Below are 21,874 nucleotides of genomic sequence, written 5' to 3'. Positions count from 1 at the left end.
CATAAATTAAAGTAGTTAAGCTACATTCCAGCTACCCTTCTGAAAAAGTAGCTAGCAGACCTCAAGTTCCTATCAAAAAGTAGCTAGCTACATTGAAACTACTTTCAATTATTTTTTTTTATTTAATTAAATTTATTTTATTATTATTATTATTATTTACAATTAATATTACAAATAACTGAATAACTGCTAATGAAGAATTATAATGAATTTATAAGTATTCGGGGATTAAAGCAGCATATTGTAATGCAATCACCCAAAGAATAGGGTGAATTCAGGTTGATTGGGACACTTTTTCCAAGTCATTTCAATGACAATGTATCTCGCGATTTTGTTTTCTGTGGGGGGGACAGATATTTGTATATAGAGTGCAATTAAGCAAGAAAATTAATCAGTTTTAAAAATCTATTATTCACCTCCTGTATGTCCTTTAAGTATTCTATGTTGACCGCATTTTAATCTTTGTTTTACATAAATTACAGTTCATTCATGTGAAATATCCACTTCTGTACATCCTTCGCAAAATCATCAGACAATCTCTTGTTGGTAAACAGAGTGTGAAGCCGCAACGTGTGATTTCACAGCAGATGGCGGTAATGAACAAATTTAGTTCTTCTGATCTAGTCAGAAGAAGACGCTGCATTACAGGCTCATGACTCGTTAGAACCAAATTACTAAAGGGACTTTGGTCAGAATGTAGCTTTTGGTTGTGCGCTACACTGCTGCTTGTTGGAAAAAGTAGTTAGCTACTGGAAAATCTACACTGTTTTAAAAGTAGCTGAGCTACTGTCACGCTACTGAAAAATGTAGATACGTTAGTAGTGTCGCTAATGGTAGGTAGCTACTCCGCAACATCAGTCTACTCATCACCTTTGCGTTTGTAGTCGGCGTCACTAGCCAGACCAATAAACAGAGACCGCAAGTTATCTTCGGGCCAGGCACATGTACCTGATGAAACCCTCTACAGGAGTGAATTTAGGCTTGGAGCATGGACAAGGACATAGGTGTTCCTGTAGCTCAGTGGTTCCCAATCCTGGTCCTGGAGAACCCCCAACACTGCACATTTTACATGTCTCCCTAATCAAACACACCTGATTAAACTCATCAGTTCATTAGTAAAAACTCCAAGACCTCAAATGTTCAGTTCAAGTTTATTTGTATAGCGCTTTGTACGATACAAGTCGTTACAAAGCAGCTCTACAGGAAATTAACTTTCCACAATATATTTATATATTGCAGAACCTTAATATATTTAACTTATGGTAAAATTTGGTAATTCTGTATGTTGTCTGAGCGTTGGCATCCTCTGAGGGGTTGGCATTATCTTTTCTCAGGTGTTCGGTCATCTCAGATCATTTAAGGGTTGGATCCAGACTGAAGTTTCTGTAATTCCTAGTTACATCCCGTGGCAGAAACAGAGAAACAAATAGAGACATAATTAGCGTTGCTGCTGTTCCATCGAAGTAAAAATTATTTGTTCAACCCAAGCTAAAGAATAATAATAATATACTTTTGATCAGATATAACTGCAGTGCAAGATTATAAGATGCATTATGTGAATGCTTGGCTAAAGAGATGCGTCTTTAATCTAGATTTAAACAGATAGAGTGTGTCTGAACCCGTTATCAGGAAGGCTATTCCAGAGTTTGGGAGCCAAATGTGAAAAAGCTCTACCTCCTTTAGTGGACTTTGCCATCCTAGGTACTACCAAAAGTCCAGAGATTTGTGACCTTAGGGAGCGGGTTGGATTGTAGCGTGGTAGAAGACAAGTTAGGTACGCAGGAGCTAAACCATTATATATAATGGCCTTATAGGCAAGTAATAATATTTTGTAAATGATACGGAACTTAAAAGGTAGCCAGTGCAGAGACTGTAAAATTGGGGTAATATGATATTTTCTTGACCTGGTAAGAACTCTAGCCGCTGAATTTTGGAAATCTGTAGCTTGTTTATTGAAGATGCAGGACAACCAGCTAGCAGTGCATTACAATAGTCCAGTCTAGAGGTCATGAATGCATTGACTAGCTTTTCTGTATCAGAAACAGGTAGCATGTGTCGAAGCTTGGCAGTGTTTCTAAGATGGAAGAATGCTGTTTTTGTAACATGGGAAATATGATTTTCAAAGGACAAGTTGCTGTCTAATATAACACCCAGATTTTTGACTTTAGAGGACGTAACAGTGCATCCGTCTAGTTGCAAATTGTAATCCAAGAGATTCTGTGTAATGTTTTTTGGTCCAATAAGTAATATCTCTGTCTTATCTGAATTTAATAGGAGGAAATTATTGGTCATCCAATCTTTTACATTTTTTACACAATTTATTAGCTTAGATAGTTTAGAAGTTTCATCTGGTCTTGTTGAGATATATAGTTGAGTATCATCAGCATAACAATGAAAACTAATCCCGTATTTTCTAATAATATTACCAAGAGGCAACATGTATATTGAAAATAGCAGAGGACCTAGGACAGATCCTTGTGGTACTCCATACTTTACTGGTGATAACTGAGATGACTCCCCATTTAAATGAACAAAGTGGTAGCGATCGGACAAGTAGGATCTAAACCATCTTAAAGCCTGCCCTTGAATAGCAGTATAGTTTTGTAATCGATCTTTGAGTATGTCATGGTCTATAGTGTAGAACGCAGCATTAAGATCAAGATTACGAGTTTCTTTCTTGAGCAAATGGGTATAACTGTTGTACCATGGCGCAGTACGTTTTTCTCTAACCTTTTTCAATTTGAGGGGGGCAACAGCTTCTAATGTATTAGAGAAGATAGTGCCCATGTTGCTAGTCATTTCGTCTAGTTCATGTGTATTTATGGGTACACGGAGCAGTTGAGATAAATCAGACAGGTTATTTGTGAATCTGTCTTTGCTGGCTGGAACAATAGTTCTGCCCGGACGATAACACGGAGCGATATCTATATCGGTAAGATCAATTCCATGCAATATAATTAAATCTAGCGTATGATTAAAACGATGAGTGGGCCCGGTGACGTTTTGCTTGACTCCAAAAGAGTTTATTAGGTCAGTAAACGCAAGTCCTAACTCATCATTTGTATTATCAACGTGAATGTTAAAATCTCCGACAATTAGCACTTTATCAACATTAACTAATAGATCTGAGAGGAAATCTGAAAATTATTTTAGGAAATCTGTATGTGGCCCTGGCGGTCTATACACAGTATAGAGCAAAGGAGAGATTTATTTTGCATATCTAACAGTGTAACATTAAGCAGAAGTAGTTCGAATGAGTTAAACCTCCTGTATCCTGTTTTCTGAGTAACATTCAGAATATCACTATATATTGTTGCCACACTGTCGTCACGAGCAGTCTGAGTGTGTTTTAGATAAGAGAGACATCAAAAACGTGCAGTGTTGGGGGTTCTCCAGGACCAGGATTAGGAACCACTGCGGTAGCTCATACAGTACAGCTCAGAAATGTCAATTCACTGATGTCCACCAACTTAGACAATGCGTTCGTCAAAGAAATTATTTCAAGAAAGTCAGCATGTAATTAAACCTCTCCAGATTGATTGAAATTTCTTTATTTTTGGTCATATTATTAATGATTAATTTGTGTATGTTATCCCAAAGAAAGAAAATGTTGGGGTAGAGATGACTTTTCCAATGAGGTCACTTAGGCTGCATGGGTTATTGGATAATGTTATCCAGTGGCAAAATACCTTTTAGGTATTGTTTTAGCAAACTAACTAATTGGTTTGGCATAATTTTGGTTTGACTGGTAGCACCCGCTTTTATCCATCAAAAAATAGCTATCTGGTTAAATATCAAGTTTTACTCTGAAATGTCACACTATGGAAATAAAATGGATTGTCCACTTGGGTTGACCTCTTATAAAACAAGCTCTTTTTATCTGTCTCTTTGTCTTCCCTCAGCTCCGAGTGGCACCTGTAATCTGCTGTGTTTAAATGGTGGAACTTGTGTCCTGAATGCCAGAAAACAACCCAAATGTCGCTGTCAGCCCAACTATGGAGGAGAGAGATGTGAGCTAAACCAGTGCAGAGAGTACTGCCAGAACGGAGGAACGTGTACCGCATCACCCACAGGTACAGTACCACAAAAACATCTCAGGTTATGCATGTAACCATGGTTCCCTGAGAAGGGGAAAGAGCATGGACATTTCTTCAACATGAAGACATTTCAAGACATTACATTCCTGGTAGGCTTGCAACACGGCCATTGTGTGCCAAGCCGCCCCAGCCTGACCCGCTGCAGCATATGCTCTGCCTTTCAGCCGTGATGTAACACGCGATGGCTTAGTTGGCAGAGACGGCGTCTTCAATGCGGATACCTCACCAACCGAGAGATAGCTAGCCAGTGTCTCTTCAATCGGAGGCATCGACGCATATCCATATTCCTGCATTCCCTCCACATCAGTATAGTTTGCTTGTGAATAATGAATGCGAGCAGAATATGGCTTTCCCCAGGCTCCCCGCACCTCAGTGTGAAGATCTGGCAGAAAGGGAAGACTCGTACAAGCTGGGCGGTTATGTCCCGACAAAAAGCGTTCATCGAGGCGACCAAGAGGGGGCTCACGCTTCTTGCGCTTTGACGGCAGATCTAATCTTTCCGTGGCGCAAGACATAACATCCAACAGCTCATGAGTGCTCAGAGACATCGTCGACATCATGATCTCAACAGCCTCTTCCTGCTCATCTTGGCTTGAGGCGAGGAACGCGCTCGCTGCCAGGTCAGATGACGTGAGCTTGCTGTCGCCCGCCACCGACAAATGAGAAATACTCATACCTTTCTCGAACTTGTCAGCAAGCTCCACCTGCGAACCCCACGATTGCAGTCTCCTACTCACCTCGACTGCAGCAGGTCCTGAACCACAGGGTAGAGATGGCTGTTCCGATTCCCTCAAGAAAAGGGACAGATGAGAGCGAAGCATCCTCAAAGAAAAGCTGTCCCAATGCACGCAATTGGGACTGAGCCCCCTCAAGGACTGAGCGTGCATGCTCCTCACCCATGCACATAACACACATAACATGCGTGTCATCAGGTGTCAAGAAACGCTGACACGGCTGAACACACTTCCTAAAGTTCACCGTGCTAGTGCTTCCCATAGTTGCCTGATTAGACCACACACTCAAACAAGCGGACTCCTTGAAGAAAAGAAAGAGGATGACATTTTTTACAGGTGCCCTTTTATACTCTCGGGTGCACCTGTCGTGACGTCATGGGCTGCCGCCTGCCAATGTCAAGTTCATTGTCGTGTTTAGACTCATATTTCAGACACCACTCATGCTGAAGACATTCCAAAAAAGCGCTCTCTAGGGGACGCAGCGTGGAGTTCCCATTCAAAGGGAACACCATATGGGCTTTAAATATCTTCTCACATGCCTAATCTTACATAGCACTGCTGTACAACATATCAGTGAATCCTGAGAGACATTGCTCACCTGCTTCTGGTCTCACCTGACTCTTCAATCTCTCCACTTCCATGTTTGTAGTAATGGTGGCTAAAGATTGTTAGCGTGCAAAAGGAATATCATGTTATAATAACAATAATAAAACAAAAATAACTTGCCTTATAATGTTTTCAGGAGCTCCGACTTGCCGTTGTCTGGCTGGCTTCACAGGACCCAACTGTAACCAGCGCACATGCGAAAACTACTGTAAGAATGGAGGAAACTGCACAGTTAATCGTGGAAACCAACCCACCTGCAGCTGCCCTGCAGACTTCCTGGGAGACCAGTGCCAATATCGTAAGTACTACAGAAAAAAAATTGTAATTGTTTAAGTCTTTCCATTTCAGCCATATCCACTGGACAAGAGTTTCATTTTAAACCCAAACATTGGATAATTAAAAAGGTGAATAGGGCCCTTCATCGTGTGCTGGGATGCATTAGAATATAAGGTGTGAATAGGGTCTAAAGGTGATCTTCAAGCCATGATGAAGAAACTAACCGAGATGAAGTGGGATGTTAATCACTGTCCCCTGCTTCTAACAGGGACATGTGATGCATTCTGTGATCATGGAGGGACATGTATGCAGTCGAGTGATGGGTCGAGACAATGCCGCTGCCCTCCACGCTTCATCGGCAACAACTGTGAAGTGGACAAGTGTCACTATTGCCGTGATGGAAAGTGTATTCCCACCAACATCTACCAGCCGCATGGAGACGTTACATGCAGGTACACAATCTCATGCTCTAGTACACATATACAAATGTTAGGGCTACATAGAATTCAAATTGATCTATTTAATTTCTTAATCTCGATTCTCTTTCAATTAGCTCGTTCAACATCTTTAAATGGCTATTGTGTAGCCAATCTTGAAGCCCTTTATAATCACGCCTTAATGGCTGTAGCAAGTGATGGCTGGTCAAATGATTCTTACTTGTTTTATTCATCATTATAATATTTACAAATGAACACAACTTGTTTTAATTTTGAAGGCTAAATGCAATTGCCAGAAGTAATTTAAATGAACCACACCACAGTCACGTGACTTCAACATTACCATCAGTACGCTTTAGGCAACTCTTCCAGTATTTAAAAAACACTTTCCCTGAAAGTTTGGGATAGTTTGCAAGAGTGTGAATGTAAACACAACAAGGCTGTGAAACTGACTAGTGAGGACATGGGTTTGCATGTCCTCGACATCCTCTGTAGTCCTGTTTAGACACCTGTTAACAACCGTGTTTTTCAAGACACGTAAAGTTAAAATTACGAGTGAGGTATTACATAGCATAAAATTCTGAAAATATCTTGGCACAGACCTTATTCCAGGCATTTATTCAAAAAGAGATCTGTCCTGCAGTGAGCGATGTTCAGCTTCCACACTCCGCACAGACACTTGAACAGCGCACATTTTTAGGTTAACATTTGATTGAGCTGCCATGTAAAGTTTCTGCTACTAACATTTTTCAGATAAGTCATATTTGAGGTCGATGAATGATAGGCGAGCATTTGGATGTCCTGCCCAAGTACTGTATTACTGTATTTTTTTTTACGCAACTAAGCGACTAATAAAATAAAATTAGCCCCATTAATTCACTATATAATACACTGCACAAGCCCAAAAGGGCATCCTACATCTTTTCTCTCGCAGCATCTGCAACAAGGCTTTGCTGTTCAGTTGCATCTATAGTTGATATCGATTTGATGCTTGGAAAACTGAGTTACCACTGGAACATCTGGAGCTGACATTATCCTCTTACTTTTCAAACCCTCTCCTGCCATATTGAGACAAAGGCATTTCACAGTGGTTAAAAACAACACCTGTTTTTGCACTGCAGCAGTGTTGTTCTCTCCTGAGACGCACCTTGATGGTTGGCAACTTTACTTTTTCTTTTTTTTTTTTCATGTTTTTTCGTGTTTCTTACTTTATTATGATAGGACAGATCACAGTTGACAGGAAGAGGCATGGGAGAGTAAGAGGGGGACGGGATTGGGAAAGGTCCTTGAGCCGGGATTCAAACTTGGGATGCCCGTAGCGCAACGACACTGTATGTCGGCGCGATGCCCACATGGCTGTCGGCACTGACTCATAATTCTTTTTTTGTTTTCTTGTTTGTTTGTTTGTTTGTATTGTGTTTTTTATATTACTGATGTACATATGTTCACTGTGTGTTATAGGTGTACAAGTGGCAGAATCCAGCCAAGCTGTTATACGTGTGAAGGATACTGTGCTAATGGGCAGTGCTCTCTTAGTGCCACAAACCTCCCACAGTGCAAGTAAGCAGTGTTATTTTAGTAATATTTATATATTGTAGTATATTATAGCATTTATTAATTAATTAGTAATTATTTTTTAATATATTAATAGTTTGCCTTTTATTTTTATTTACATTTTATTTTTAGTAATTTTAGTAAGTTAATTTTTTCAGTTTAGTTTTTCAAGTTTAAGTTTTCTTCTAATATTTATATTTTATTTTTTCATCTTTATATTAGTTACTGAAAATAATTTTTTATAGTTTTAGGTAACAGTGCTGCAAGTCATATAAACTAAACATATTCAATAGTACCACTTGAACACGCAATCATATGCTCTACCACTCACCACCAAATTATTTTCAATCTACAAGGTTACTTCAAATGAAGATAGCATGCATAATCCCAATACTCCAACAATAAAACCAATTTCCAGGCTTTTGCTATATGAAACCGCATTTCTTCCAATCGTGACTAAAGCTGTGCTGCTTGTCCTCTGTCAGTCAGACTAGAAAACTAGTCATTTTGTTGATGCTGCTTTCCATTCTTCAATCAAGTTTGTGTAGCAAATCATTGGTTAGAATGTTGTAGCAAATCTCTGCAACATACTGCATGCTATTTCTATGCATCAGTCTGTCTGACACTATCAAGCACGGAGTTTTGACTTCTAGACCAGCAGAGACTGGCATTCTCTGTTAGCGTTTTAGTGGTTTGTATGCTACCTGTACGACATGTCTCATCTTGTAAACTGGACGGGTTCTTATTGCTTACCATATGCACCTTTGCCACTGGGGTACCCCAAGGGTTGATGCTAAGGCCCTTATTCTTTTCCAGCTCACCAGGCATAACTCACATAGTTGATGCCTGCAGGTGGGTTAAAAAGCTTGGTGTGGGGACCGCATTATATCCTGCCATTTCATCCTCCAATTCCTCTGTTTCTTCACATAGATGTCCTCTGGGATGGGAGGGTCATCGCTGTGAGAATCCTGCTCCCAATGTAAATGCTGAATCCAGCGGCCGTAAGTCAATTTTTGAATTCAACAGCTATATTCCCCGAAGTCTTTATAATACTTGTTATAATAACATCTGTTTCTGTTAGGTACAGCTTCAATAGTTATTCCATTAGTTTTACTGATACTGCTGGTGTTGCTGATTGGAGGAGCAGTATTATGGTACAGAAAAAGAATGAGAGGGTGAGTATTTATATAAAAGTTGTACTTCTGTACTTCTCTCTAAAGTGTTGTACTGTTCAGAATTTGAAATATAAGCAACTTTCCATCCCAAAACGCCTCTTTTCTCTCCTTCTTTCTTGGTAAACCGCATCTGCTCTTTTCCGTAGGCTTGGCAAACCCCGCTCCAAACGACCGCGGTAACGGTCTTTGTCCATTGTGTCTTTATTTTGTCTTTCTCCCATTCTGTCCATCTTTCTCGCTGGTTTGGAGAATTGTGGTCCAAGTGTTCTTGTTGTCTTCATGGTCTCATCCGATCTCTTTCTTTCATACCTCTGTCAAACCACCTGACTAAACCCTACAAGTGGTTTGTGCCTTGTTCAGATGAGCAGGTGGTAATCTGTTACCGAGAACAAAGAAATAGATCCAATTGTGTTTGACCGTGAGAACTTGTCGTATTGTTTTCAACAGAGCCATAACGGTCCTGCTGTAATACCGTATGTTTATCTGCGATCGGTTCTCAGCAGGACTGCATCTGTTGAACGTGCGCCATGTTCAAAATCCAGTGTTTATCAAGATAATGTGGCCATTTGATGGCCTTCACTTAAAGGATTCGTTCACTTCCAGAATAAAAATGTCCCGATAATTTACTCACCCTCATGTCATCCAAGATGCTCATGTCTTTCTTTCTTCAGTCGAAAAGAAATCTTGTTTTATTGGGAACTTGATAGATGTAAAATATCTGATTATTCATAACAAATGAACCATCCCTCAAACCTTCACTTCAATCCGTTTCAGTTCATATTTAATAAAATGCATTTAGCTGGATTTAGCTTAGATTTAACTGGACTTGACTATTGAAATAGCTAACTAAATAACTGAACTAAATCAAAATTGATATTTCTGATTGTCAGCTGAAGACATTTGTGACACTGACACTGTTCGTCCTGTTTATTTCTGTAAAGCTGCTTTGTATAAAACTGGACTTGACATTTGCATAACACTTTCGTTTAAAAGACTTTAAAATATATATATAATTGACTTTTTTATTACTGAACAAACCACATGTAAAGCTGTAGTTAAATACATCAATAAATATATGTCTGTGACCACACATCAGTTTAATTTAATTGAACTAATGTATATTACAGGGTTAGTTCAGCTAAAATCATTTACTCGCCCTTAATCCCATAAGACTTTTATTCATAGTTGAAACACAACTGTTTACTGAAACCTGTGAGATTTCTGTCCCTCCAATGAAAGTCCAAACAATCAAAATTTCAAGCTTCCAAACATTTATATAGAGATTGTACAAATAATCCATATGAATCGAGTTATGTCTCTTCCTAAGAGATACGATCGCTTTACATGATAAACAGATTTAATTTAGATTCTTATTCACATAAAATTGATCAACACACATACTGCATTTATTTAGCACATCAAATATGGAAAATGAATGCTCAAACTGTCTTTATGAACTGTTTTGGTGTAAGGACATTCAAAGGAGGTACATGAATATCTCAAGTTTCATTAAAATATATCTTCATTTGTGTTTTGAAGATGAACTAAAGTCTTATAGTCATACAGCCCAACCTTGTTTATACACATACTTTTGTACTTGTAAATTAATAAAGGATAAGAATTTTCTAATCAAGTTGGTTGACTTAAAATTGTGGTTACAGGCAAAAAGATTATACACATATACTATGTATTTTGGTAAATGCTGGGTTTATGATGGTGGTGCTTCATTTTAGGTTGTTCCAGTGACTGTTAGTGGCATCCTCTGTGTTGTGGCCGTATTTCTCCCTCTGCTGCTTTGTACGGTGTAATACTGACCCCAAGCTCATTTCCTGTGAATAAAAACTGTGTATTGTGTATCTGCAGAGCCAAAGGCTTTCAGCATCAGAGAATGACAAATGGCGCTATGAATGTTGAGATTGGAAACCCAGCCTATAAAATTTATGAAGGAGAGCAAGATGACGACGTTGGAGAATTGCTGGATGCTGACTTCACTCTGGATCCTGACAAGGTAAGCAAATTACATGTATTGTGAAAGATGTCTATGCTTTATTTCACTACTCTAAAACAAGTCTAGAAGAGCAAACTTCAAATTCCATTCATCCATTTCATAAAATGAGATTTTCTTACAGCCACAGTTATTGTTATGATTGAGTTCTGGGAGTTGAAATCCCTATTATCTTTCTCTCTAGAGATTTTTTTTTCATGGCAATAATTGACTATTTGCGTTACTAAACATTACATGGACCACTTAGGAATACAGTGACTTTGAAATTTGTATTTTTTGAAAAATACTTTTTATTATTGTAGCAATACTTTGCGGCAAAATGAATCCAATAATTACCTTCATGCAAAGACAAAAGAGCACTACCGCCTACATAGACAGCTACTTTTCCACCATCTAGAGGGCACAAGGAGTCTTTGAAGGCAGCATATGTTTGGAACAATCTTTCTGTCAGGAGTGTGGATACGATGCCTCACAATGCTGACTAGGTGAACTAGGTGAGCACAGCTGGTGGTCTTTGAGCTAAAGAATCGGTCTGATCCATGTATTTCTAACTTTTTCTTTTGTAGCCAACCAACTTCACGAATCCTGTGTATGCTACTCTGTACATGGGAGCTCACAACAGCCGCAATTCCCTGGCCAGTACAGATGAGAAGAAGGAGCTGCTATCACGGGGCGACGAGGAGCCCCTGGTGGACCCCCTGGCTTAGACTGTCCATCAGTTTGGTCCATACATGGAAAATACCATTTGCCTTTTTGAGAAAAACAGAAAAAGAAGAAAAAAACAGAAAGAAAATCAATGATTAAGTGTTAACACTGTATAAAATGTACAAAATGAAGGACTACTTTTGTATGTGATTGCAGTATTATAGTTTGTTCTTTTACAATTCCTCTGGTCACAACAAAACATCACAACAACAAAAGATACTTTTTTTTTTAACAAGATGATGCAGTCTCAATTTTTAGGTCACCTCCCCTTTACCTTAATAGCCACTACCTCTGTGCAATATGGAGTCAAAGAAGGAAAAAAAGAGAGATTGGAACAATGACATTTTTTATTTTTGTATGAGATGTATAGAGAAAAATGTTGTTCCATCAGTAATGCCAATTGTATGTTTGACTGTGTGGAGAGGGGAACTTTGACATGGAACCAGTGTTGTTTGCTTCAAATTTACTACAATATCAATCAGATGTTATCAATTTTGTGTGCCAGTTTTACTACTCCCAGTTCATAATTATTTATAACAATAATCGATTTCGTGTGCACAGATCCAAACCATTGCAATATTACATATGCTTATTACAGAACAATTTTTACAGAACAATTTGTTTTTAAGTGAGAATGTCAGTGTTGTAGATTTGGACACACTTGACAGAAATGTTTTCTTAAAAACCTTTTGATCTAAAGGCTTCTGCTTAACTGCTTGAAATTAGTTTTATAGACAACAATAAATTGTGCCTATCTATGAATCTCTTTACAAAACTAAAAAAAAAAAAAATGGTTAAAAATAAAATGAAACGTTGAGTTAGAAAGGATGGTAAAAGAAAAGCAGCCACCAGGAGTCCAGCACATTTGAGAACTCCCTCAGTATTGCTTGAATTAAGAGTGAAGAATAAAAAAATGAACATAGTGTGCAGAGCTGGAATCTAGACAACACAACAGTTTTTGGTCACTACATAATTCCCATACTTCAGTTTGATTTTAGGTTAATAGTAAAGAATGAGTAGGTGTGTCCCAACGTTTGACTGGTACTGTATTTATTTTCAGATGAATGAAGTAAAGCATGGATCACTGAAAGAGAACATTCTTGTAGAAAATAAAGAGCTGAAATAAAGAGGAAATCCCAAATCAATCAAATACACATTTATGCATTGGTTGTAGTGACACGTTTGAGCACCTTTAAAGCTGCACATACTCCTGAAGAGGGTTTTTGACAGAAGAAAGTGCATTTTTACACTTGTTTATAATTGTTTTTAAAATGTCACAGTTAAAAATGAAAAACCGATGTGTTCTAATATTGACACACTTTCATCTTGTCTTTTGTAATCTGCCTCTGAAATATGCCATACATCATGTTGCTTTTACTTTTAAAATGTAAACTTTTTTCCTCAGTAAATCCATATTGTCCTACTTGTTGCTGACATGCTGATTTTGTCAGAATCATTAGCTGTGATGTAAAACGTAAGAAGAAAAAAAAACAATCAAAAGTGCACTCATCATCTCAGATGAATCACTAATGCCAAGATCCTCAGTTGATCTTTTGTTGAGAGATGACAACTTTTGTAGTACAAAACGCATGGAAACTTTTATTTTTAACATTAAATTTCAGGATCGTAAATCACTTGTGAAGGGCTTGGGACTGTGAGCATTCCTGTGGTACCATCAGTGTTGTCATTCCCTGACTATTAAATAATCACATGACGTTTACAAGACAGGTTATTATATGCAGAACTCCAGTGCCTGCGAGCAAGCATGGCAGGTGGCATATTTTGTGATTAGATGAATGAGAAAGTTAAATGAGATTTCTTATAGATAAGAGCTATATGACTTGAAATGGCCACCTGAGTATATTGTCAGTATGGTCACTGTGAAATTACTTAGACCTATTTATTCACATTGATTTACACTTAATTGACACTCGTTAGTATACAGGCACCAGCTGTCACAAAAGGGATATAGAGATGCTGATGAAGGTAAAGTTTCCCAAATAAGATTTAATAATATCAACAGGTAGATCCGAATATAAGCAGGCAAGTATCACAACCATAACACAAATGGCCTCAAGCCATATAGCTCAAGACTGGTTGCCCACTGAAGCTAAGCAGGGTTGAGCCTGGTCAGTACCTGTATGGGAAACCTTCTGGGAAGACTAGGTTGCTGCTGGAAGAGATGTTAGTGAGACCAGAAGGGGGTGCTCACCCTGCAGTCTGTGTGGGTCCTAATACCCCAGTATAGTGACAGGGACTCTACGTATACTTCGGATGAGACCTTAAACGAGGTCCCGTCCCTCTGTGGTCATTAAAATGGCACTTCTCATAAATAGTGTGTAACCCTGGCATCCTGGCCAAATTCCCTCCACTGGCCCTTATTAATGTTGGCCTCCTAAAAATAATACCCATTGGCCGTATCTCTCTCTCCTCTCCACCTATAGCTGGTGTGTGGTAAGTGCACTGGCGCTGATGTACCTACCGTGAGAGAGAAGTGCTTTGGGTGTACAGTAGTACATAATAAAGAGCTACATAAATGCCTCATTCATTCAGACAAAGAAAATAAACTAAACAGGGAGTATAAATAAGAATAACTACTTAATAATTATAAATAACTACTGAGTTAATGAGGACACAGGTGAATATAATAAAACAGACTATGAAACTCGGTCAAACATTAAGACAGTACCAAAACACAAAGAAACAGAACATAACTGTGGCATAATGCCTCCCTCTGGGAAGGTGCGGCCATGCACCGTAAACTGGTTGAGAATGTGGATCCAGAGGTGGATGAGTGGATAGGACAGGAGACCAGAGAATCCAAGGAGGAGTAGATAAAGGAAGGACCCATTGAGGCAATGACAGTGGAAGAAGTCACGGAAAAGTGGATGGTGGAAGGACCCATGATGGCCAATGAGATCTAGAGCGACCCAGGAGATAGCTATGAGGGAGATAACCTACGGTGGAACTTATCGAGGGAGGAGCCAAGGTGGAAACCTTGAGATGAAACCTGGAGATGATGAGACCCATGTGGCGTTTGATGGACCGAGAGATCCGGTGACACTGAAGGATCAGGAGACCAAGGCAAATTTTCGGTGAAAAGTGGCTGCAGAGTAGCCATTGTGTCTGAGGACTGCATTGACTACGGTGCAAGTGAGGACAACGGTTGAGCCTAAGGGAAGGAGCCGGGATGGAACGCAGTGGTGACCCCAGCGGGCTCAGTGATGGACAGGACTGGTGACGATGAAGAACACACTGTGATGGACAGAACTGGTGATGAAGAAGATAGGATCAGTAATGACGAAGACTCTGAGTTGAATGGGATCAGTTTCGAAAGAAGGACCAGGAGGAAGGTTCATGGTGTAATATGGCCACATAAGTAGAAGCTTATTTATAGTATTAATTAATGATAAGACTGTATTTAATTGACTGTATTAAAAACTGTTAATTCCTATACCTTTGTACTGTTCTTTGTCCTCTTGTGTGTCTGTTTTTGACCTCAGTCTCAACTCTTGCGATATTTTCGTGATCCTGCGCTTTGTGATTCCAGGAAGTGTGCTTTCATTCATAAAACAAGTGATCATTTGAGTACTGCTGTAATCAGACTTTTTTTTTTTTTTTTTTTTTTTTTTTTTTTTTGGGGAGTGTTGATTTTGTCACCGTCACATTATGGAGTTTATAATTTTGATTATTTTATTATTATTGTATTTTTTATTAAATTATATATATATATATATATATATATATATATATATATATATATATATATATATATTAGAAGTCTCCCTAATAAAACACACCTGATTCAACTCATTAGCTCATTAGTAAAGACTCCAAGACCTCAAATGTGTGTGTCAGACAAGAGAGACATCAAAAATTAGCAGTGTTGGAGGTTCTCCAGGACCAGGATTGGGGAACCATAGCTCTAGAGGTCCAGCAGACCTCAGTCACACCAACCTAGTGTAACATCACATTCAAGCCTGACCAGGTCCACTACTGAAACCTCATTTGATGGACCAAGGACAAACACACCATCAAAGATGCTTACCCGTTTCCAAGAATCCAAGAAACACTGAATACCCTTCATATGGTGAAATGGTTCAGGACTGTAGATCTAGCCTTCGGGTATTGGCAAGTGAAGATGAGTTCAGATGCTTGGCAGTCTGAACTTCATTTTGTAGTTGTTTGAGTAGAATGTTATGCCATTTGGCCTTTGTAATAGCCCAGTGATATTCCAGCATTTAATAGATGATGTCTTGGCTGGAATGCAGTGAGAGATCTGTCTTGTCTATTTAGACAATGTCATTGTGCTAAGTATGGATGTGAAGGAAATGCTCTGGCGCCTGGCACAGGTGTTTATGCCAGGCCTAGTTAAAAGTTAAACTGAAAGTGTTGCCTCTTCCACTGTCAAGTGGCTTACCTGTAACACATCATTACAAAGATTGTCATTGCCAGTAACCTCCACGGGGTGTAGAAGATTTGAGAGTGACCATAGCCATAATGATGTCTGACAATTTACTACAGACCATTTGTCAAAGAGTTTGCCACAGTGGCCAAAGTGGGGAAGTCGTGGCCTAATGGTTAGAGAGTCGGACTCGTAATCGAAAGGTTGCGAGTTCGAGCCCCCGGCCGGCAGGAATTGTAGGTGGGGGGAGGGAATGTCCAGCGCTCTCTCCACCCTCAATACCACGACTGAGGTGCCCTTGAGCAAGACACCGAACCCCCAACTGCTCCCCGGGCGCTGCAGCATGGCTGCCCACTGCTCCGGGTGTGTGTTCACGGTGTGTGTGTGTGTGTGTGTGTGTGTGTGTGGATTTGTTCACTACTCACTGCTGTGTGTGTGCACTTGGATGGGTTAAACGCAGAGCACCAATTTCGAGTATGGGTCACCATACTTGACAATACGTCACGACTTACTTACTTACTTTTTTACTTTAAACACCTTCATACGGTATTCAGAATTTAATACCAATGGAGCAGAATTACTGCACCACAAGAAAGGTACTGTTGGTTAGTACAATTCACAGCATGCTTCTGTCAATACCAGCTGGGCTGACCTTTTGTCATGCATACAGACCATAGTAGCCTATAATGACTAATGAAGATGAAAGTACCATAGGGAAAATTGGCCCAATAGCTAAAGGAGGAGGGGGTACGATTTCAGAGTTGTATGTCGCCTTAGGCACTATCACGAAAATGTAGATGTGTTCAGAAGGCTATGCCATTCAACCAGCCCCGTAACCTTAAAGAACACCTTGAGGAAAACTGCAATTCCATCATCAGGCAATTCTATGTGACTTTAATAGCAAACACTCTCATGCAGTGTATCGCTGCATCTGTAATCAAATACTGCCCTACTATATAATATGCGAAACACAGTATGCCTAAAGAGTAGTATGTCCAAATTCATAGTATTTGAAAAACAGTACAACCCGAATTCCAGAACTGTTGGGACGTTTTTTAAATTTGAATAAAATGAAAACTAAAAGAATTTCAAATCACATGAGCCAATATTTTATTCGCAATAGAACATAGATAACATAAATGTTTAAACTGAGAAATTTTACAATTGTAGCCACAAAATGAGCTCATTTCAAATGTGATGTCTGCTACAGGTCTCAAAATAGTTTGGGATGGGGGCATGTTTACCATGATGTAGCATCTCCTCTTCTTTACAAACCAGTTTGAAGACGTCTGGGCATCAAGGTTATGAGTTTCTGGAGTTTTGGTGTTGGAATTTGGCCCCATTCTTGCCTGATGTAGGTTTCCAGCTTCTGAAGATTTCGTGGTCGTCTTTGACATATTTTTCGTTTAATGATGCACCAAATCTTCTCTATAGGTGAAAGATCTGGACTGTAGACAGGTCAATTCAGCACCCGGACTCTTCTACTATGAAGCCATGCTGTTGTAATAGCTGAAGTATGTGGTTTTGCATTGTCCCAAATTATACATTGTAGCTATTTTTAGATGTTTTGGTTCCTTTTCACACCACACTGTTTGCTCTGGTCCGAACCAGCTGAAACTAACCAAAATTCAGTCACGTGACAACATCCGCTTCACTTGTTGGCTAGATGTGTCTTTGAACGCATTCCCTAAACTGCTTTTTGATTGGTCAGAAAGAGCGTGCGGAAAGTAAACAAAGCCAGGAGTAAAATGCAGCAGACAGCACACTGCTATTTTGAGGCTCCGCACCTCCTCACAACCCCAAGTTTGTCTGCGGCCGCCATGCTAAACTGCAAACTCTGTCAACTGTCAACAAGCACTTCCTCGTCCTATAATGCACAACGCAGCTGACTACGGCAGCTGGTTTAGTCCAAAAATGCGCAGTTCTTTTTGCAGTTGGGTCTGTTTGAGGTCAGATCGCGTTCTCACCACAAACGAACCTCTCCAGGGTTCGTTTGAAAGCGTGCCGAGACCACCTCTTCAAGGAGGTCTTGGTACGCTTGTTTGCTCCGCTTTTGGTGTGCACCCGAGTGCGATTGCTGCTTTCTGTGTGAAAGCACCCTAAGACATCCCTTTTATAGCTAATCATGTTACAGACCTAATGTCAATTAACTTCAGTAGTTGCTGGATGTTCTCCCAGCTGAATATTTTCAAAATGTCTTGCTTTTTCAGCCATTGTTGCCCCCGTGCTAACTTTTTTGATACCTGTAGCAGGCATTCAATTTGAAATGAGCTCATTTAGCTCAAATATTGTCTCATGTGATTTGAAATTCTTTTAGTTTTCATTTTAATCAAATTTAAAAAACGTCGCAACATTTCCGGAATTCGGGTTGTAGAAGAAAAATTCCTGAATTACCTTCCGCCAGGATTCTGAAGTGTGCAGTCAGTGGATACTTTACTATCCCATGAGGCCATGGGAAAGGATTTATGAATGGTAGTGATGAAACTGACTGGTAGAACATGTGATAGTAACTGACATGGCATCCGAATTTCATACATACTACCCAAATTAATACTATATAGAACATACTTTTTTAATGGTTGCGAAGTAAGTTCAAATTCAAATGTGCTACCTATTTAGACAGTATGCAATTTCAGACTCACCCTATATTTCATTTATACTTAAAGCTGGAGAATGCTCTCATGCAGAAAGTCCAAAACAGACTCAAAGAAGTAATAATTTAAAGGCTCCCAGCTATCGCTGCAGCTAAGCTGAATAAAAAGCCGAAACGTTTTGACTGATGAAACATGAAGGCAATAAACACACGACAATATGGTTTATGTGTGTCTTTCAAGTCGTTATTCAGGTAATAAAGTGTATGAATAAAACAGTGCTAATTGACATTTATTTTGTAATAAAAATGGGGGGGGGGGGGGGTTTCTTAGAAAATTAAAAGAGAAAAGAAAAAAGAAAAAACTAACAAAAAAATACAAATAAATAAAATAAAACCTGTCAATAAATAAAATAAGTCTAACCTAAAGGAGCAATGTCACAACTACTGTTTTGAGTGTACAAAGTGGAGCGTATTTGCTAAAAACAACTTTTCCACAGTCAGAAACATCCATCTTTTCTCTGACCAGAAACCACAGACGACCAAAAAATTCAAGAATCTGTCCATCTGGGAGCTCATTGGAGCAGGAGAAGCTTTCGTGCAATGCAATGATCCAAGATGCTTTGTCCTCACCAAAATGCTGCAAGGGAGAGTGTATCTCAATGGTGAGCAGATGACGACTTCTTGAAAACAGACAGCTGTCTGAAGGAGAAAGATTCTAAGGCAGTGACATTTAGCCATCGCCTCAGCAACTGTGCCAGCCACCATCACCAAAGTAAACTTTTAGATTTATTTTGTAACTGTAACAGTTCACACCGAGAAGTGAGTAGGCTTCGTATAAAATTTGCAGTGGTTGGGTATGCCAGACTTTTCTTAATAATGTACAGTAATTCCGATGACAATTTTGAAGACAACCTTCAAACTATTTCACTAAAATAAACAATGAGAGCTGCTTACTTTAGATCCATGGGCATTAGAACACAGGGATTCTTTTTCTCTTAAATTCGTTCTGAGCCAGGCCTTTGATAAGAAAGCTCCACTTCCATAAAATCTGTTCTGGCATCCGTTTTTATTTGATTGTTCAAATATAAAAGTTGAGAAGCATGGGGAGAAGATGCGGTTTTAAGATCAGATAACATGAGGTCAAGCCATTTGATGTGTGTCTCCAGAGATAAAGTGCTTCCTGTTGTGCCCTGCCTCAGTAACCATGGCTTTACCACATCAAATGCTGTCTTCATTTGTGGACTCCTTGGCCTCCTTGACTGCCTGTCTCTGCTAAACAATTTGATTTGGTTTATTGTAAAGGATAATGATTTGGGAATTCTTCTGAATGGACCTCAGTACCATTACAACAATTCTTCAGGTGACAGCAAACAGAAATATCACAGTATGTTGAGATTTATTTAGTGATTTATTCTCCACTCGCTTGGCTGGTGCAGCCCCCTGTGGAAGTACAGATACACATCTTTGGGTGTGCGCTTTGGAACTTGGAATTTTCTTTCAAAATTCACATTTCAGAAATTCCAGAAAGGATTTTGAATGTCTATGGCATTCTGAAAATCTGGATGGAAATGTTTTCCTTGCTCCTGAAAGTGATGAATAACGGGATACAACATTATGTTGGTATGGATTTAGTGTGAGCTAAATCTACTGAGTGTTGGCATTTTTCATACCTGGGCCAGTTTTGCACCATGTGTGTGTATTGGATAGGCCCTGTGACTAATGACTACGGCCAGAGGAAAATCACATATCCTCCTACCAGCAGGGACTAATGGTGTCAAGCCTTGCCCTGCATCCCAATGTCCATACTATCCATTCTAAATAGTATGTGAGATTACAATAAGTGTGTCCCAAAGCATAGTATGTTGAAAAGAGTATGCCAAAAGTCCCTGGATGGTCTACTATTTTTTATATTATTTTTGAAGTGTGGATAAGTGCACACTCTAATGGCTAAAATTGCCCACAATCCATTGCGCTTTGGTGAAGGATTCGGTCCAGAACTGCAAACACGTATAAAACGCGTTAGAAAAACGACAAATGTGGCGGATGCGCACGATCGACCGTTAGGTAGAAAGGTTTACAAAAAAGGGTTTGAGTTACTAATAATCAACATTTAACCTAGTAAAAAATATTTATTTATTGTTATCCTTGTTATATTTCATCTGCAACAGCAATGTGAACTTTTATAAACATCCATTTGGTCGTTAACTTTTAAATGCATCATTATGCAGAAAATATGAGCTGAGTTCTAAAGATCAACGAGCTACTTCCTTTCTCTTCAATACCTTAGGAAGTTAAATTAACTGAAATATGGAGGATGTTAACTGTGACAAGATGATTGACAGGCCAGTTTACAGTGACAGGGGGATAGTATGTCCCAAAGCTTGCCTACTCTTCACTCAAAAGTGTGTACTTTTTCTTCACCAAAAGAGTACATACTTTAAAGGCGTAGTATAAGTAGGCACACAGGGATGCAGCACATGTCCCGTTTGTTGAGAATCAACGTTATTCAAATGCAAGCCAAAAGATATTTTTTGAGTGACAGACACGTAGAAGGGTGGGGGCACACTCGGGGGCCAATCAGTTAAAGATGCAGTTGTGTGACCTGATAGTATGTCCCAAAGCTTGCCTACTCTTCACCAAAAGAGTACATACTTTAAGGGCGTAGTATAAGTAGGCACATTGGGCCGCAGCACGAGTCAAGGGAATAAAATCTAAGACACAGACACAGAGACAAATGTGTAGCTTGCTAATGCTAGTGATGGGGGAGGAGCATGCAACTGCTGCTTGTATTTTCAACTTTGAACTCTAGGTGTCACCATCTAAACATCTTACCAAGCTTTTGCAACTAGATTCTGCAACTGCAACCCAGTATGGAGGCAGCTCACTGGAGTAAGCCTTGAAATAAGTCCATAGTCCCTTTTCAGTTAGAAAATGATGGTTCATGTTTCCATCTTAGCACAATTTGACCAAAATACACAACGTTAAAAATTGGTTAAACAGAGATATAAGAAGGAGGTGTGAAGCATGTTATTAAAGATGTATGGTTGACCTTTTTTCCTCTTTCATGTGTTGTATTTATGAAGCATACTTTTGTATGTATACACGACTGAACAGATATTCACACTGTTCAAATTAGCTGGAGGCAGTTCAAGTAGATTAATGACCTTTTATGATCTTAATTTGGAAATGTGGTGGAAATTGCATCAATTCAGGGTTTGAATTGAACATTGTTAGGCATTGTTATTAGACAAATTACATAAACTTAAACAGTAGCCTATTTCAGGAAA

At 39.3% G+C, this 21,874-nt stretch overlaps 1 protein-coding gene across 1 annotated transcript in view; it reads left to right on the top strand.

Moving 5' to 3' along the window:
* Positions 1–13,016, top strand: part of LOC306856767 (low-density lipoprotein receptor-related protein 1-like) — a 171,897-nt gene extending 158,881 nt beyond the window's left edge. Inside the window, exons 83-90 of the mRNA XM_079396210.1 lie at positions 3,903–4,073; positions 5,574–5,735; positions 5,982–6,165; positions 7,612–7,710; positions 8,635–8,705; positions 8,786–8,879; positions 10,743–10,887; positions 11,451–13,016. Of these exons, the coding sequence (XP_079252336.1) occupies positions 3,903–4,073; positions 5,574–5,735; positions 5,982–6,165; positions 7,612–7,710; positions 8,635–8,705; positions 8,786–8,879; positions 10,743–10,887; positions 11,451–11,591 (1,067 nt within the window). The 3' untranslated portion in view covers positions 11,592–13,016. The remainder of the gene's footprint in view (positions 1–3,902; positions 4,074–5,573; positions 5,736–5,981; positions 6,166–7,611; positions 7,711–8,634; positions 8,706–8,785; positions 8,880–10,742; positions 10,888–11,450) is intronic.
* Positions 13,017–21,874: the final 8,858 nt, after the last annotated feature.

This window comes from Barbus barbus (assembly GCF_936440315.1).
Source record: "Barbus barbus genome assembly, chromosome: 37".
NCBI classification, from domain to species: domain Eukaryota; kingdom Metazoa; phylum Chordata; class Actinopteri; order Cypriniformes; family Cyprinidae; genus Barbus; species Barbus barbus.
Note: the sequence above shows the minus strand (reverse complement) of the source record. Positions and strands in the feature narration are given on the sequence as shown.